Source organism: Phaseolus vulgaris, chromosome 10, assembly GCF_000499845.2.
Source record: "Phaseolus vulgaris cultivar G19833 chromosome 10, P. vulgaris v2.0, whole genome shotgun sequence".
In the NCBI taxonomy this organism is placed as follows: domain Eukaryota; kingdom Viridiplantae; phylum Streptophyta; class Magnoliopsida; order Fabales; family Fabaceae; genus Phaseolus; species Phaseolus vulgaris.
In genome coordinates this window covers 34,502,297-34,520,841 of record NC_023750.2, presented here as the reverse complement: position 1 = coordinate 34,520,841, position 18,545 = coordinate 34,502,297, and the positions used below count along the sequence as shown (strand labels likewise).

General features: G+C 35.0%; 2 protein-coding genes across 2 annotated transcripts; both read left to right on the top strand.

The window, feature by feature from the left end:
• Positions 1–4,875: 4,875 nt before the first annotated feature.
• Positions 4,876–11,292, top strand: LOC137817960 (putative disease resistance protein At4g19050). The gene is made up of 7 exons (XM_068621184.1): positions 4,876–4,886; positions 5,715–7,120; positions 7,222–8,741; positions 8,931–9,188; positions 9,425–9,510; positions 9,622–10,129; positions 10,290–11,292. Exons 1-7 carry the CDS (start codon positions 4,876–4,878, stop codon positions 11,190–11,192), a joined length of 4,692 nt encoding a protein of 1,563 aa, XP_068477285.1. The 3' UTR covers positions 11,193–11,292.
• A 343-nt stretch (positions 11,293–11,635) lies between these two features.
• Positions 11,636–16,340, top strand: LOC137817959 (uncharacterized). The gene is made up of 7 exons (XM_068621183.1): positions 11,636–12,085; positions 12,176–12,871; positions 13,194–13,901; positions 13,996–14,841; positions 14,963–15,466; positions 15,596–15,667; positions 15,771–16,340. The coding sequence occupies exons 1-7, from the start codon at positions 11,636–11,638 to the stop codon at positions 16,338–16,340; spliced, it is 3,846 nt and encodes a 1,281-aa protein (XP_068477284.1).
• The last annotated feature ends 2,205 nt before the right edge of the window (positions 16,341–18,545 follow it).

The window sequence follows — 18,545 nt, the reverse complement described above, 5'->3', positions numbered from 1 at the left end:
CCTCTTCTTCAATCTTTCAACCACCCCACCTCAAAACGCACCCCTCTTATGACACCTTTCTACCAACATACCCAAGTATGTGAAAGGAGTTCCCATCACTTCACAGTTAAGGATAGTCACAAACCTTTGAACCATAGTCTGATCAACCCCCATCCCACCTATCCTGCTATTCGAGAAATTCACCTTAAGCCCAGAAGATAATTCGAAGCAATTCAAAGCCACCTTGATGTTAAAAACACTTTTAGTGCTAGCTTCACAAAAGAATAAAGTATCATCGGCATATTGAAGCATGTTGACCTTAACTCTGTTATTCCTGATCTCCAAACTATCAATCAAATTTCTTTCAACTGCCATCCTTGACACACCTGCCAAGCCTTCATTCGCATTAAGGAACAAGAACAGAGCTAACAGGTCCCTTTGACGAAGTCCCCTCTTTGAAATAAACTCCTTTGTTGGACTGCCATTTACGAGAACCGACACTGAGGTCGATTCTAAACAACCCTTAATCCATTGAATCCATTTATCATAGAAGCTAACCCTTTTTAGTGTATAGAAAATGAACTCCCAATTAACAAAGCCATAGGCCTCTCATAATCAACTTTAAAGAAGTCACAACTATTCTTCTTCCCCTTCATCTCCTCAAGAACTTCTTTGGCTACTTACACACTATGCAATAGGCCTCTACCTTCAAGAAAAGCAGACAGTCTAACATCTATAACTTTATAAGTCACCTTCTTCAATCTCAGAAATAAATTTTTTGAAATAATTTTATATAAGCACCCAAACACATTTGAACAACACATTTGAACCCCTGGGCCATTTGCCACTGATCGCAATGTCTTTCACCGCCAACACAACATCCCTTCTGATGATATCCCAACCAAATTTAATGAATCCAAAGTTAAAACCATCTGTGCCAGGACTCTTCGAACTATCGCAACTCCAAACTACTTCCTTGATTTCTTCTTCAGACAAATCGCCAACCAACATTTCATTGTCCTCCTCATAAAGGGATTTAAAATTAACATTATCCAACCTAATTTGAAGCGCATCTTTCTCTTCAAATCTAGACATGAAAAAAATCTTTAACCTTGTCCTTAACCATATCCTTATCATCACACCATTGACCATTAACTACAACACCGTGTAGCTCATTCCTTGCCATTCTCCATTTAATTGCCGAGTAAAAAAAAATTGTATTAAGATCGCCTTGCTTCAACCACTTTTGTCTTGCTTTTTGTGCATAATCGCCTCTTCTTTTCCTGTTAAAATTTGCTAAGAGTAGCCTTCTTATCCCTTCCAGACTCGTCTAACTCATTTTCATCATCTCTCGCATCCAGCTTGAGAATTTTCTTTTGCATACTTTCGCCAACACTATTGACATTCCCATAGACTTCTTTGTTCTAAACTTTGAGATTTGCTTTAAGTTTTTTCAACTTTTCTTTAAAAACAAACATACCTCCTCCATGCACTTCGTAACTGGACCATTTATCTCTAAAAAAATATTTGTACCTACTATCACTTTGCCAAACATCTAAATTCCTAAACGGTTTCGTGCCCCAATCTACACACATGTATTTTAACACAACTGTGCAATGGTCTGAAATAGTTCTACTTCGAACAAATTGTTTACTGTTTGGCCAAACTTCAAGCTATTCTTTGGACAAAATAAACTATCTCATGTGTACTAATAAAACAATTCAAAACACATTCATTCTTTCTCTCTCCTCTCCCTCTCTATATATAACTAATCTTTATGTATAATTTGCTGATAAAAAAAAAAAAATCTTTATGTATAATTAGTAGGAATTCACATCCGTGCTTCTGTATTCTTATAAGAAAATGAATTTAATAACAGTAATAATAATAATTATATAAAATAGTAAACAATTTGTAATATATTATTTTTTAAAATAAAATTAATAATAATAATTTACAATAACAAATTGTAAATAATTTATAATTTTGACGTTGAAACATGAGATAATTTATTGTGTTATGTGTTATTTTAAATGTGTATAATTATTATAATATTTAAAATTTATTTATTTTTAATTTAAAAATATAATTAAAAATAAAATAAAAATATCAAATATATACGTCAAATAGGAAATATATTATATATTATTATAGAATATTGATAAACACAAATTTTTTAGTAGCATTAAGTCCTTCTTACCTTATGCTCCATCCAATTAGAATGAGTAAGACAAAGTTAGATAGAAATAAAATCAAATATGCAGCATAAAGAACTATGCAGATAAAGAAAGAGATCGATAACCAAATTTAAATTAGATTCCTTGGAAATGATAGTTATCATTTAGTTGTCAAATTAAAATAATATTCAACGTAGATCACCTAACGTAGTGCTAAACCGTCTAACTCCAAAGAGATGATAGTATAATTGTGGTTAGATGATCTGAAGTACTCTTCCAATGAATCCAATAGTAAATCCATTTAAAATAACATTAAATTTTTTTTATCTATAATAAAAAAAGGTTAGAAATAACAATAAAAAGAAGGGTGTTGAGATTGTTGTGTAGAAATGTAAAGTCGAAAATTAAAAAATAGTTAAAGAAAGCAGGTAAACTCTTAAGTTTATTCAACAATGAATTCATCGTTGATCTTCTTAAGATTTTCACTCTTTCAATTCTCACAGAGTGTCAAACTTAATCAAACAAGCGTCAATCAAATTCAACATAATCTTACGAATAAAGCAAGTGTTTAGTGATGTAAGTATCTCACTAGTTCCAACATCTACTTGTGAGATGTTTGACTTCTACCTCTTAAATTAAGCAAATAAGAAATTGATTAAGACTAAGCTAATCAACCACTAATTAAAGAAAAAAAAAGTTGGATTCTTAACAAATGTTCAAAAATAATTCTTTTGACAGAAACCAGATTTCAAAAGTATCAACAGTAACTCACGATCTGCTATAGAGAATTTAAGAATAAACTTTATTAAACAAAAACCTCAAAGTTCATTGTGAAATCACAATAAAATTAACCTCAAATAGTTTAGGCTTCCATATGGAAGACAAACGAAAGGATTATAACGAAGAAAATAAAAAAAACTAAGACCCTAATGAACGAACTAGTACAAAATATCATATTAACAACTGTAATAAAAGACATTTCCCCTTGAACCGTCATGAAAAAAATGCAAATAAATACATCTTTTAACAATGATTGTTGTTTCTAAATTTAGTACGATTTTAATTTACGTGTTGTGATTTTTGCTTTTTTTTTGGTCGGAAATGAATAAAACCAAATTAAGAAGAGACACTTAAAGTATCCCAACCTTTAAACATATATAACAACCAAACCAACTAATAAAAGCAAATTCAGAAGAGTTTAGGTTACTAAATTTGTGCATAATTATGTAGCAGAAAATTGCAGAAAACAGTTGACTTCACATGGCACATGGCTGCAGACTTCAAGCATTTAATCTATATTAAAGCTTATGGAACTTGTATGATTGCATTCAACACAATAGGCATAATACACCCTTCGCTTCCCGAAATAGAATGATGGTATTGACTCACCCACCAACCCCTTTCACACTAATAAGTTTACCAGCCTCCAACTTGCATAAAACCTCATTCCATTTCAAGAGCCCCTAACACTGCCTTAAACTGGTTAAATCTACACACTCACTCTCCTACCTCCAAAACTTCTAGAATATGTGATCCCCTCCCCTGTACTACTTTCTTTACAAAACTCATCAATTTACTCCAGAAAAATGAACCTTTTTATACCATTTTATATGCCTTGACCAAAACCAATTCTGCACCAGTCCAACTCTGCACCAACCCTTTTCTACTCCAGCCCCTACCTCTAAGAATTCAACTCCACTAAGCTGCAGGTATAGCAACTCCAATTCTCACCACTGTCACATACAACTTCCATAGTGGTGACCTCATTATCCAAGAAGTGCAACCGAAGACCCATCTCACAGTTCTACTACTCAATTATGCATAGGACTCCACCCATCTCACATTTGTCCAATTGAATCCTCCAAGAAGTAGTTAGAGCATAGGGGAATGCTTTAACCTATCACAACTAAATGAAGATACCACAAGGATGACCCAAGCCATGATTAGCTAGGCACTCATAAGCTAACCTCACAGAGAACTCTTCTGTGGTATCCCCTCCCCACATTTGCAAATCCTCTGTGTCCCTATTGAGGGAACAAATCTCCATACAGAGTCTACCCACATACCTACCTCTCTCGCTGTCTTCCCCTAATCCAGAGACAAAGAAAATAGTCTAGGATACATAGAAATGAGGTTACCACTAAAAAGCTAATCATCCTCCTAGAATCCAACCTTATCTCCAGAGCCAACTTTCCATTGTAAAGCTGCTTGAAACCAGCCTGATTCTTCTCCTTCACCACACGTTTTGGATAGATCTCTCCACCACCAGGACTGGAATTATACCGGGAGCTGCCTTAGATTCGATTTCGTATTATATTTTGAAACTAAGATGTCTTTTCACTTCCCTTGTTCATTACTCACTAACCTCCATTTCCACTTAGCCAGGAGAGTTCTATTGAACATTTTGATATCTTTAATCCCCAACCCACATTCCTCCGTTGGTTTGCAAACATTCTCCCATCTTACCTATGATATAACTCTTTTATCTCTTCCCCACGCCCAAAGAAAACTCCTTTGGACACTAATAATTCTGTTATACACCAACATCGATGCTTTAAAGAAAGACAATTAAAAGAGGGGTAAGGCGGTTAATACTGATTTGATTAAGCAAATCTTTCCCGCTAGCAACAAGAATCTCCCTTTTCAAGCACTCAACCTATCACATAACTTACTCAGAATAGGCTCCCAAAATTGCTTCTTTCTTGGATTTCCTCCTACTATGACTCTCAGGTATTTAAAAGGTACCCTCATCAGAGAGCAATTCAAAGATTTTTGCTTATAACGACGGACTGAAACTGTCGTCAAAACCGCTTGTTTTTTAACAACATTTGTATTTATAGTTATATAACCCTATTTAAATATTGTTTTTAACCGTCACTAAATTATATTTCTACAGTAGTGACGCTGCTGGCAAGTTCTTAAGATTGATGACTTTTAATTGAAGCTTGCAGGTTTTTTTGTTTCAAGGATTTCGGAAAAACATTTAAATTTTGTTCACAGATTCTCAATTTTTAACTTTCCAAAATTTTTGGATTTGTTTCCTATTTAATCACAAACTTTGTTTCTTCGTGTCTTCAGAGATGATTTGCTTCTAATTTTATTATCTAATTCTTTAAGTGAGATTTTGTTTTCCATGATTCAAAGAAGCAAATTGGATTTTTGCATATTTGATCTACTCATAGAAGAAATGTAGAATTTATTCTGAGAAATACAAAAAGAAATCGATCTCTGTGGAGATAGGAATTTTAGAAAACTACCCTTGTTATTTCATTTTATTTTCGTACACGAGATTAGTTTCTGTATTACAAAACATGAAATTTCAGGCTCAAAGAACAGCAAATCTCATCAACTCTAATCTATTATTATCGATTCATTACTTCAACTATAATATGTCTTAATTAATATTACTCTGTGATTTACACGTATGCATGCAGAAAAGACGTAGTTGAGATGCAACATTGCTACTCTGTTCGGGTGTTATCAATTCCTGACATCGTCACCTCGTGCAAAGGCGTGGCTAAAGAAGCAATTGATTCAACTGAATTTGTACGAGGCAAGAGTTCGTGAAGTAGAAGATGTTGGGGAGAGGCTCAAGAAGAAGAGAGATACTATTCAGCATACCGTTGACGAGGAAGAACGTCAACATGGAAGAAGAATTCACGTTGAAGTTAAAGAATGGATAGAGAGTGTGGATAAACTCATTCTCGTATATAAGGATTTTCACGAGGACGAAAAATGCCATAACTGTGCAGTGTTTGACTTTTTCGAAAGTGGTTATCTTCCTAAGCCGGGGATAAGGTATCATCGAAGTAGAAAAGCACATGATATCACAAAGCAGGCAAATGAGTTGCTTCAAAATGCTAAGTTTGACATTTTGTCTTATTGGTCTGGGCCACCCTCCATGGCTGCATTTTTTTCAAACCTTGGTTACGAAAACTATACATCAAGAAATGACACTGTGAAAAAGATTACTGATGAATTCCAAAAGCCAGGTGTTAGAATGATCGGTCTTCATGGCTTGAGTGGCGTTGGCAAGACCTCTTTAGTGAAAGAAGTTGTGAAGAAAGCCTTGAAAGATAAGATGTTCGAAGTGGTGACCATGGCAAGTGTGACAAAAAACCCTGACGTAAGAAAAATCCAAGGACAAATTGTTGATATGTTGGGGGTTGTATTGGAGGAGGAAAGTGACATTGCAAGAGCTGCTAGGATTCACCAGATATTGAATAATGAGAATAAGAGCACGCTTATAATCCTAGATGATCTTTGGGAAGAAGTGAACTTTAACCTGCTGGGGATTCCATCTGAATTAGAGAAAGATGATGGCGTAACAAATTTCAAAGGAAAATCCCTTGATGTGGATAGCTCCAAGAATGTCACTGAAGGAAAATACCCCGGCGTTTATGGTTCGGCAAATAGCAAAACAGGAACGTTAATCGGTGCTGATGGTTCTAAGAATGTCACTAAAGGAAAATCCCTCGGTGCTCCTGATAGCGTGAAGAGTGTCAAAAAAAGAGATATCCTTGGTGGTGGTTTGAAGAATGCCAATGAAGGAAAATCGCCCGTTGATGCTTCTGATCGGGTGAAAACAGAAAAAACTGTTCCTCAGTACAAAGGGTGCAAGATTTTGATGATTTCTGAAATCAAGCAAGTGTTATTAAGTCAAATGGAAGGGAAAGAAGAGTATATTTTCCCCGTGGAAGTCTTAAAGGAGAAGGAAGGAGAGATGCTGTTCAAGAAAAAGGCTGGAATAGATGGCAAGAATTCTGAATTTGACAAATTAGCAGCTCAAATTGCCAAGAAGTGTAAAGGGTTGCCAATGACAATAGTTACCACTGCAAGGGCATTGAAAAATAAGAGCCTTTCTGTATGGGAGGAAACTAACCGAAAACTTGAATCTCAAAACTTAACTGGAGCACCTGAATTTTCTACAAAGTTGAGTTATGAGCTTTTGGATGGGAACTCAAGCACACTTTCTTGCTTTGTGCTCGCATGGGTCATGATGCATTGATTATGGACTTGGTCAAATATTGTATTGGCTTTGGTTTTCTTCGAGGAATCAACACAGTCAGGCAAACCAGAGACAAAGTATATACGTTGGTTGCAAAGCTAAAAGAGTCAGGTCTGTTGTCTGACAGTTATTCAAGTGACCATTTTACCATGCCGGATACTGTTCGTACTGCAGCTTTGTCAATAGCATATAAGGAAAATCATTTATTTACACTGACAAAGGGAAAAGTAGATGACTGGCCTGATAACCTTGAAAGCTATGCTGCTATATCCTTACATCATTGTGACTTCATTGAAGAGTTTCCCGGGAGAATAAACTATCCAAGACTTAGAGTCCTTCAAATTGTCAATAATAATCAACGTCCGAAAATTCCTAAAAACTTCTTTGAAGGAGTGAAAGAGCTGAGAGTGTTGATATTGACTGGTATTCATCTCCACCTCATTGATTCTTCAATTTCATGCTTGAATAAGCTTAGAATGCTTTGTTTGGAACAGTGCTGCATGCCAGATGAGGAATTATCCATCATCGGAGAGCTGAAAAGGTTAAGAATTCTTAGTTTTTCAGGATCTGATATTAAAAGTTTACCAGACAAGTTGAATGAATTAAAAATGTTACAAATTTTTGACATAAGTAATTGCTCTCAACTTAAAAGAATTCCATATGGTGTCATATCAAGCTTGGTAAGTCTGGAGGAGTTGTATATGAGAAATACCTTGATTCAATGGGAGGATGAAGAACAAACACGTCAAAGTAAAATAGCTCTTCTCTCTGATTTGAAACATTTGAATCAATTGACAACTCTAGACATACAAATCCCAAATGTTTCCTACTTGCCAAGGAATTTGTTTTTTGACAAGTTATATAGTTACAAGATTGTTATTGGTGATTTGAGTTCAATTTTAGAGACTGATTTCAAGATGCCAGAGAAATATGAAACATTGAAATTTTTGGCAGTGCAATTGAAAAATGGGTCTGACATTCATTCTCTAAAGGGGATCAAAATGCTGTTTGAAGGAGTTGAAAATCTGTTTCTAGAACTTAATACTGTCCATGAAAAGCACATTAGTGTCCATGAAGCCCATAATATTGTTCACGACCTTTTTTATAGATTGAATTTAAAAGGATTTCCATATCTCAAACATTTGTGGATTGTAAATAATTCTACCATTCAATCTCTCATCCATCCAAAGGACAGGCAGCACCCTGAGAAAGCTTTTCCAAAATTGGAATCATTATGTCTCTATAATCTGAAGATGAATGAATTATGCTCATGTAAACTTTCTGAACCCTCTTTTGGTAAACTGAAAGTCATCAAGATCAATCTCTGCGGTGAATTGAAGAATGTCTTCTCAATTTCTGTGGTTAGACTTTTAAAAGTTCTTGAAACAATTGAAGTTTCTGAATGTAACTCGTTGAAGGAAATTATCGATGTGGGACTACAAAGCAACCCTGAAAAAATTGAGCTTCTTACTCTCCCTGAATTACGCTATTTGAAGCTACAATCTCTGTCTGAGTTTATTGGGTTTGATGCCATTCCTCCTATAGAAGGAGAGAAAACAAAACTCTTCCACGAAAAGGTGCGTTTAAAATTATCCACTAAATTTCTTTGCTAAAACTTCTTTTTTCACATTTTATTTTGTTAAACTAAAAGGAAATTGTCAGGAGTTACACATTAAAAAGAGAAGAAGCTTATTTATCTATTAGGAAAGTTAAGTTGATCAATTCCTTAGTTTTTTTAGACACTAATCACGTGTGTCTCTTTGCAGGTTGGAGTTTCAAAATTAGAGAGACTGGAGTTGTCCTCTATCCAGATTGACGTTATATGGAGTGTAGACCATTCTTCAAAAGGATTATCTTTTGAACGTTTGACACGTTTGGATGTTAATGGTTGTTGGAAATTAACATATTTGATGTCATCTACAATGGCCAAGAGTATGGTGAATCTTCAAAGCCTTTATGTAAGTGAATGTGATAAGATGAGAAGCATCTTCCTTCCTGAACGAGATACAGAGAAGGATATTATGGTAAGAAGATTGGTCTGATTAGATTCAATGTTACAAACCCACAATCGTAGTTTCAAAGAGTACAATAACTGATGTTGTTTGTTTGTATTGTAGATCTATAAATGTTATATTAGTCCATTTCAAATTTTAAGAGTTTTTATTATAACCAAAGTACTTCATGTTTTTCTGTTTATTAATTTGGGTTCTCTATTTTACATCTAATCCCATTCACTAATGGCTACTGTGTATCAAAATAGGGTAGCATCTTTCCAAAATTGAAGAATATGAAACTTGGCAGCATGAAGAGTCTGAGCAAGATATGGAATTCGAAACTCCCTTCAGAGTTGAAAACTTGAAAACTAGATACTCTAATCATTGAGGAGTGTGGCAAACTTGAAAATGTAATGGAGGGAATATTTGGGAGTCTATGCAACTTGAGAGTTGCAAATTGCAGGTCCATGCAAGCAATATTTAATATACGTGAGCAAGTTTGGGATGTAGCTAATAACTTGCAAGATGTTTATTTAGAAACACTCCCAAAATTAAAAGTTGTATGGAAAATCAATATTGAAGACCGAATAGGAATTCCTAAGTTTAACAAACTGAAGAAAATGTGGGCACAAGATTGTGACAGCTTGGAATATATATTTCCATTTTCTGTTGCCAGGAGTCTTGTTAATCTTGAATCTCTTGTGGTTTGTGATTGCTATGGTTTGAGTGAAATTGTTGCTGAAAGGGAAGCTACCAACATGGATAGAGCCAGATTTAACTTTCCTAAGCTAAGCAGTATCAAGTTTTCAGAACTGCCAAAACTTACGAGCTTCTATCCAACAGCCTATGATTTATCATGTCCATTGAATGAGCTGTCTATTGAACTTTGTAACAATCTGGAACCATTCAACAAAGCAACCGATCATGCACAAAGAAATCCTGTACATGTATTCTTTCCTGAAGAGGTTCTTGTACTAAGCCCTTCACTTCTTCAACCATACTTTCTAATTCATGCACTATTAAATAATAGCAAATGATATAAAAGGAAACCTATTCTTACACTTTTATTGTAATGTATGTACATTTATATCTATATACTCATTCTTTTCTTTACATGTTTGTCAATTATAGGTTATCAACAACTTGAAGTCCATGCAAATTGAGTCTTGGCATGCAAAGTCACCAAGCAGTTATATGGGTAAAAGGAAGAATCGAAGGGATAACTTAGAAGAGCTTTCCTTGTCTAGATTAATGGATACTGAGATTTTATATTCTTTCCTACACAGAAATCCTAATTTGAAAAGCCTATCATTGAGTAATTGTTTCTTTGAAAAGATAGTGCCTCTAAAAGAAGATACAGAAATTGAAAACTTGGGAGTAGTTCCAAATCTGAAAAGCTTCAAGTTGATAGACTTGCCGAATCTTGAAGAGATAGGCTTTGAACCAGACATAATTCTTGAAAGGTTAGAGTTCTTGATTTTACAGAACTGTCCCTGTATGATTACTATTGCACCTTTCTCTGTAACTTTCACTCGCTTGACAAATCTAGAAGTGGTCAACTGCGATGGATTGCAAAGTCTAATGTCAGCATCTACTGAAAAAAGTTTGGTTCAGCTCAACAGCATGAAGGTAGTGAAATGTGAATCCCTGATGGAAATAGTAAGAAAAGATGGAGAAAATTCTGACAAAGTTGTTTTTCAACAATTGAAAGCCCTAGAGCTTGTATCACTGAAGAACCTCAAGAGTTTCTGTGTCTCTGATTGTGACTTTGAATTCCCATCATTGGAGAAATTTGTAGTGAGTGCATGTTATAATATGGATAAATTTTCTGAAAGAGTCTCCAGCTCACCAATTTTACAAAATATACATGTTGTACATGGAAAAGAGAACAAACGATTCTGCTGGGAAGGAGGTATAAATGCTACAATAAAAAAAATATTCGAGGAAATGGTATGTTTGATTTTCTTGACTAATTTTTTGGTTTCAATTTTGTTGTCCCCATTTTTAGAAGTTAACTTAAAACAATGTAATTAGTGGGCTTAAATTTGTGGTAAATAGAAAACAAGAGAAATAATTATGTTTTAGCTTCAGTTATCTTTTTAAAGAATCAAAGACCTAAAAACACTACCTTTTTTTTTTTAATTATCCTCTAACCAAAAAATAGAAGAAAAATCAATGACAAGTGATTGTCTTACTGGAACAGTTATCATACAATGAACTTACACAATATATATTCACAGAAATTTTTTGAAGGCGTGGAGGAGATGAGCCTTTCCGAACATCAAGAGCTACAAGAAACCTGGCAACGTGGAGCTGGTCTGCAAAAGCATAATAGATGGTTTTATAGTTTGAAAATTTTGAAGCTTGAGAACTGTGTAATTCAATCATGTGCAATTCCATCTAATATTCTTCCTTATTTGAGGAGCTTAGAAGAACTGCAAGTACGAGGTTGCAATAATGTAAAGGTAATTTTTTAGATGAATGCTGAAGAGGGTACTGGAACAACATTCCACTTGCAGAAATTGACTTTACAACAGCTACCACGACTTACGGATGTGTGGGAAAGAAATAGTAAAGGAACTCAGAGCTATCAAAATCTGAAGGTAGTCAATTGCAAAGAATGTGAAAACCTGCAAACTGTGTTTCCTTTGACCTTGGCAAAAAATCTTAAGAAGCTTGACGAACTTGAAATACTATTTTGTTATAAATTGCATGAAATTGTTAGAAAGGAAGAGGACACAGCAGCGGTGTTTGTGTTCCCATGCTTAACTACACTGCATCTTGGTTATCTCCCAGAGCTCATTTACTTCTACCCACAACCATTTACTTTGGACTTCCCTGTGTTAAATAAATTAATAGTGTGGAATTGCCCAGAGTTGGAGCTATTTGGAAGTGCTAACAGACAATCCATTTTCTTTGATCTAAAGGTAATTAAGTAACATGCAATGCGCACTTTCTGTCTCTCTCTATGTTTTAATACTCAGTGCTCACCCTTTTATTTGTTTTTCTTTCACTAGGATATCTGCAACCTTGAGGTACTGATACTTGACTGGGAACTCACATTGGTGTTAAGGAAAAAGTTGGGAGAACCTATGGACAACCTCAAATACTTACATTATATTCGCCTGTATTTTGATGCTGATGAGAATAAAACACCTGATTTGCCCATTCAAATACTCCAGAAGATGCCCAATTTAACAAACATGACTATACAATATTGCAGTTGCCTCGAGTTATTCCAAACTCAAATCCCAGAAATTGTTGAAAAAAGTGTGCTTACAGACTTGAAAACATTGCAACTTAATAAAGTTTCGAAACTCCATTCCATTGGGTCGGAGGACTCACCATGGTTAAACCTGATTTGTGACAGTGAAAAGCTCCAAGAATTATATATTTTCAATTGTCCTGATTTGAAAACTTGGGTGCATTCTACTCCTTCAGTGTCTTTCACGTATGTGACAGAAATGTTCATTAACGGCTGTCAAGAATTGAAGTATTTATTCACATTATCTGCGGTGAATAAGTTAGAGAACCTTGAGTATATAAAAGTCAGAGACTGTGAATCAATGGAAGCAATAGTCCTGAAAGATGAGGGTGACATTTCAGAAGAGATCAAATTACAGCAGCTAAAGCGCATAGATCTAAATCTTTTACCAAGCTTGGAATGCTTTTATTCAGGCAATGACACTATGCGCTTACCCTCCTTGATGCAAGTGGACATATGGATGTGCCCAAGATGGAGTTTTTCTCTCGAGGAGAGATAGACGTGAATTCTTCTTTTAGAGGAATTCAAGCTTCAAACATCTCAAGTGATGAATTGGTCTTATACAATAATCTTAACTCTTCGGTAAAAAAGGTGTTCCTTCAACAGGTAATCACTTCTAATTATGAATCAATTAATTATGACTCTGGTTTGAGTGAATTTAAAGAATCTAAAACAAGAACCATCTTAGATTTATAGCGTTTTTTTATAGGTAAACAAAGCATAGCAGGGAATTGATATATCTTGTGATAAACCTACTGCAATATTTACAGGAGTTTTTTCAAGCCGTGGACAAGGAGTGTTCTGATCATCTTGAGCTACAAGCAGACCCGCGTTGTAAAATTGGTCTGCAAAACAAATGGATGGCCAATTTGGAAACTTTGAAGCTGCAGAACTGCACTCTATCATATGCAATTCCATCTTCTATTCTTGCTCTTTTAAAGAACTTAAAAGAGTTAGAAGTACGAGAAAGCGACAAAGTAAAGGCAATTTTTGACATGAATGATGACACTAAGATTACGGCAACAGAATCCCAGTTGAAGATATTGACTTTAAATGGGCTAGGAGAGCTTACGCATGTGTGGGAAAAGGATACTCACAGAATTCTCATCTTTCGCAATCTACAAGAGGTTGCTGTCAGTTATTGTGCAAAGCTGCAAACTTTATTTCCTGCTTTCCTGGCAAAAAGTCTCAAGGAACTTAAGAAGCTTCAAATAGATTCCTGCGAAAATTTGCAAGACTTTGTTGAAAACGAAGAAACAGCATTTGTAACAGAAAAGTTTGTGTTCCCTAAGCTAGAGGATTTGCAACTCAATGACCTGCCCCGGGTCACTTGCCCTAAAACATTCACTATGGAATTCCCCTCCCTAAATTTTTTATATGTGAGAAATTGTGATGAGTTAGAGTTATTTCAAAGTATATATGATCCCATGGGTGAGGGTACTTCAAGCAGCAGACTTCCTCTTATCTCAGATCCAAAGGTAAGTAAATCATAGAATCAACTTTTTTCTCCTTTCACTTTTATAATTCACACACCTTTCGACCCTATATTTGTTTTTTGTCTCTAACTGTTAGGTCATTTCCAACCTGGAGGGACTGACTCTAGATTGCAAACAAATTCGGGCATTAAGCTTATGGTTTAATTCACAGCAATCTACGGAAGGCCTCACAAATTTAAACAGCATTTCCTTGTTGCTCGTTGGTGCTGAGAATGAAATGCCTACGTTGCCCATTGAAATACTCAAGGCACCAAATTTAATAGAAATGGATATAATTGATTGCGAAAGTCTCGAGAATTTCCTTGCTAAAAACCCCAAAATTGGCGAGGAGGAGATGCTGGGACAATTAACACAATTGACGCTATGCAATGTGTCCACTCTCCAGTTCTTCCAGTTTGAGTACTCTTCAAGCTTAAACATAATCTGTGAGAGGATTCACAAATTACTTGTTGATGAATGTCCTCATTTCACAACATTAGGAGTACATTCTACTTCTACAGTGTCTTTCTCTTGTCTGAAAGAAGTGCATATAGACAAATGTCCAAATTTGAAGTATTTATTTACATCTTCAGCTGCAAAAATGTTAGTGAACCTTGAGGAGATTAGTGTCAGAGAATGCGAATCAGTAACAGAAATAGTGGCTAAAGAGGGAGATGCAACTTCTGAATCCATTAAATTTGAGCGACTCCACGCCATTTATCTACTATCCTTAACAAGTTTAGTATGTTTTTATTCTGGGAGCGATACTCTGCAATTATCATCTTTGAAAACTGTGACAATATGGAGCTGCCCCAACATGAAGCTTTTCTCCCAAAGAATTGAATCACTTATGGAAATTACGTTATCCATGGACGAGGAAGCAGAGGATTTACCCCCTCCACAAGATCTTAACACCAGCATAAAAGGGATCTCACAACGAAAGGTAAAAATTTCAAGGATGTGTTCGGAAAGATATTTATAATTTATTTGACCTTATCATTGAAATGCATATTTACAAGTAATTTAGAACATTTATAAAAATAAACCTTTTGTAATATTTACAGGAGTTTTTTGAAGCAGTGGACAAGGAGTGTTTTTCTGATAATCTTGAGCTCCAAGAAGATCCGCATTGTAAGTTTGGCCTGCAAAACGAATGGTTGGGCGATTTGGTTACTTTGAAGCTGCAGAACTGCACTCTGCCATGTGCACTTCCATCTGCTATTCTTGGTCTTCTAAAGAGCTTAAAAGAGTTGGAAGTACGGGATAGCGCAACAGTAGAGGTACTTTTTTATATGAATGACACTGAGATTACGGAAATAGCATCCCAGTTGAAGATATTGACCTTAAAAGGGCTATCTTCGATGACACATGTTTGGGAAAAGAAGAAAAATGGAGTTCTCATCTTTCCAAATCTGCAACGGGTCGATGTTAGCAATTGTGAAAACCTGCAATCTTTATTTCCTGCTTCCCTGGCAAAAAATCTTAAAAGTCTCAAAGGACTTGAGATAAAATCTTGTGCTGAGTTCCAAGAAGTTGTAGAAAAAGAAGAAGACGCAGAAGCAAAGTTTGTACTCCCTTGTTTAGAGAACCTCAATCTTTCTTACTTGCCACAACTCACTTGCTTTTACCCTCAAACATTCACTTTGGAATGCCCAGCCTTAAATAAACTATCTGTGCTCGGCTGTGAGAAATTGTAGTTATTTCAAAGTGAACATTGCATGGGTAAGGGTACTTTAGGTAACAGACAACCTCTTTTCTCAAGTCTAGAGGTAAGTGCGCATCAAAGAATCTGCAATTTCAAATATTTCTTCCTTTTTTTTGCCTATTACAGTCCTTAATTTCTGTTGAATTTGTTTTTGCTTTAATTGTTAGGTCATTTCCAACCTGAAAGAGTTGGATCTTGATTGGAAACAAGTTCTGGCATTAAGATCAAGGCTTAGGTCTGAAAAATTTACAGGAGTCTTCAAATATATAAATAATATGTTCCTGTTATTGGACACTGATCAGAGTGAGATACCTATGGTGGTCAATGAAATAGTATATACAGCATCCAACTTAACACAAATAACTATGGCTATACCAAATTGCAATAATCCGGAGATTTTCCTTTCTCAAAACCCCAAAATTGGTGAGGATGGGATGCTCCTACAGTTAAGAACTTTGATACTAATCCAAGTATCTGCTATCCAGTCCATCCAGTCAGAGAACTCATCATGGTTAAACACAATCTGCGAGAAGGTTCACGAATTATGTGTCATCGAATGCCCTCATGTTGAAACAATAGGAGTGCATTCTACTTCTACAATGTCTTTCTCTTTTCTAAAAAACCTGCATGCATACGAATGTTCCCAATTGCAGTATTTATTTACATCTTCAGTCGCCAAAAAGTTAGTGAACCTCGAAGAGATCAGAGTCCAAAAATGTAAATCACTGAAGAAATAGTGGCCAAAGGGGGAGATGAAGATGAGCCCAAAGGAGAAGGTGAAAATAAATATGAAAACGAGATTATATTCATGAAGCTGGAGAGTTTGAGTCTTACCTCATTAGACAAATTTGAAAGCTTTCACACGGGGAGCTCCACTTTGAATTTCCCATCCTTGAGAAAAGTGTGGGTTGAAAAATGCTTCAGCACCAAAGTTTTCCGCCTTCGTGATAAAGTGCCTCCGAAATTTACGGTGGTTATAGATGAATTCCGTTGTGTAGGTGATAAAAAACCTCTGATCATGCAACATTTTGAGGAGGAGGCATCCTGATTTAGTTTGATGACAAATTCTGTAAACTTGTAAGTAAGTACATTATATGATTTTCTATTCCTCTTGGAAATGGAATTGGCATATGCTGATCAACTGCTATTGACTTTGTGTGAAGACATTCATCATCTAATAACTTTTCTTTGCTTCTGCATTTTACATAAATGAAGAAATATGAAACGCTAAATCAAAATATACTTTTCCTCAATATGTGTTTGTCATCACTAATCACCTTGTAAATAATTTGCTTCAGGAAATTCTGTCAGCTGAAAGAAACTTATTGTCATTGCGTTGGCTTATGGTACCCCTGAAAACTTTTTCTTCTTTTCATTAAGCACAACAACAGAGAAGAAATGGAATGTTAGTGAGTTTATTTTCCTTCTTGCATTTATAACTTTTCATCATTATAAAACATTATTCTTAACATAATAATTGATGACATGGCTTATTCTTAAAGATTGAAGGAAAGGAAAGTTCTGATATAAAAACTTGATAAAGCATGGATACAAGTCAGAACTAGAATTTTAACACTAGTTCAGACTATCAAATTATCAAAATCCAGTTTAAAGGTTGTGAATCTTTCACTTCTCAAAGTTGGGATTTCCCTTGCTGCACTGCACTCATGAAAATATTCGTCTTATTTTCTCAAGAGTTTTAATTGTTCCACACTCTAACCATAGTTTTTCTAAAAAAATTCAAGTTGCAGGTAATCAAGTGACTCAGAAGGAAATGATAGCGACATGACTACAACTATCAACAAATAGAGGGATTTTTCTTTGTTGAAGTGCAGTGTTGATGAATAAAGTTTCCCTGTATATACCTTCCGGAAACGTGAATGGTTCTCAAGATATATAAAAGGTTGTTGTGAATAAGTGTTGTTCCTGTATTCATACAGGAGCAGATGCGTGTTGCTTTTAAACTATGGGAAGGATGTTTCGTATATTTGACCAGTATTGGTTTAGGAGATTTGAATTGTTTTAAATCGAGTTCTTGAAGGATTTTCTCTGAATAAATTTGACATGAGTTTATTTGTAGAAAAAGATGCTCCATGGATAAGTTGGAAACTGAGCATTGCATCTCTACACATGTCGTGTATGGTTCTGTAATAAGGAGTTTCATGAACAATACCTCAATCCTCTCTATCAACCCTCTCCTATGACAAATTCCTTGTGTCTTTACCTCTTTGTGCATATCTTAGAATTACTTATATTTTCATAGCTTTGAACTTCGATCACTTTCATGCTAATCATCTTACTAGTAATTAGATTTAGGATTAATGCATTTATCAGTAGGAATCTTGTTGACTCTTTTTATGTCTATATGTTGTCAAAGAAAGGATTTGATGAAGATTTAGAAAGAAGATATTTCGGTGAAGCAGAAACTAATACTACTCCAAGTCTGTTCAATTTTTTTCATCAATTTTAGGGATTTCAATGGATCCCATGTTTAGGGTTAGATAATGAAGGTAAACTCCATATGTATTCTCTGTCAGCTTCTAATAGATGTTAATGTTCTTAAACTCCGTTTCACTTTTATGCATCACATTTTTGTGTGACTTATACCATCCATACTCTCTTTTGGCTGATTTTTCTTATATAGGAAAAATGGTAATTTGATTTTGAACTAATTTGTAACATTTAAGAAACTTTATATTAATATATAAAATATTTTTCAACAGAACTTTTTGCCCATTTTTCTGAAAAATAATTCGTAGATATAAAACAACTAACACTACAAGAAAAAATATTTTTTGACGGAGTTATAATTAATGTTTTCGATGATTTTAACTTCTGTTCACAGTTTGCTTTTGTCCTAAAACATTCAGTGTCGCTAACGAATTACCGACAATTTTTCTTAACTCCTAGAATGAGAAATACTTTCAGACAATTTTTACTAA

Excerpts from the sequence above, each read along its gene's own strand:
- LOC137817960 (XM_068621184.1), top strand. Across the intron at positions 8,742-8,930 it reads CAAAACTCTTCCACGAAAAG|GTTGGAGTTTCAAAATTAGA; the intron begins GTGCGTTTAAAA and ends GTCTCTTTGCAG. Across the intron at positions 9,189-9,424 it reads ATACAGAGAAGGATATTATG|GGTAGCATCTTTCCAAAATT; the intron begins GTAAGAAGATTG and ends GTATCAAAATAG.
- LOC137817959 (XM_068621183.1), top strand. The coding sequence starts at position 11,636 with ATGAATGCTGAAGAGGGTACTGGAACAACATTCCACTTGCAGAAATTG. Across the intron at positions 12,086-12,175 it reads CCATTTTCTTTGATCTAAAG|GATATCTGCAACCTTGAGGT; the intron begins GTAATTAAGTAA and ends TTCTTTCACTAG. Across the intron at positions 14,842-14,962 it reads AAGGGATCTCACAACGAAAG|GAGTTTTTTGAAGCAGTGGA; the intron begins GTAAAAATTTCA and ends TAATATTTACAG.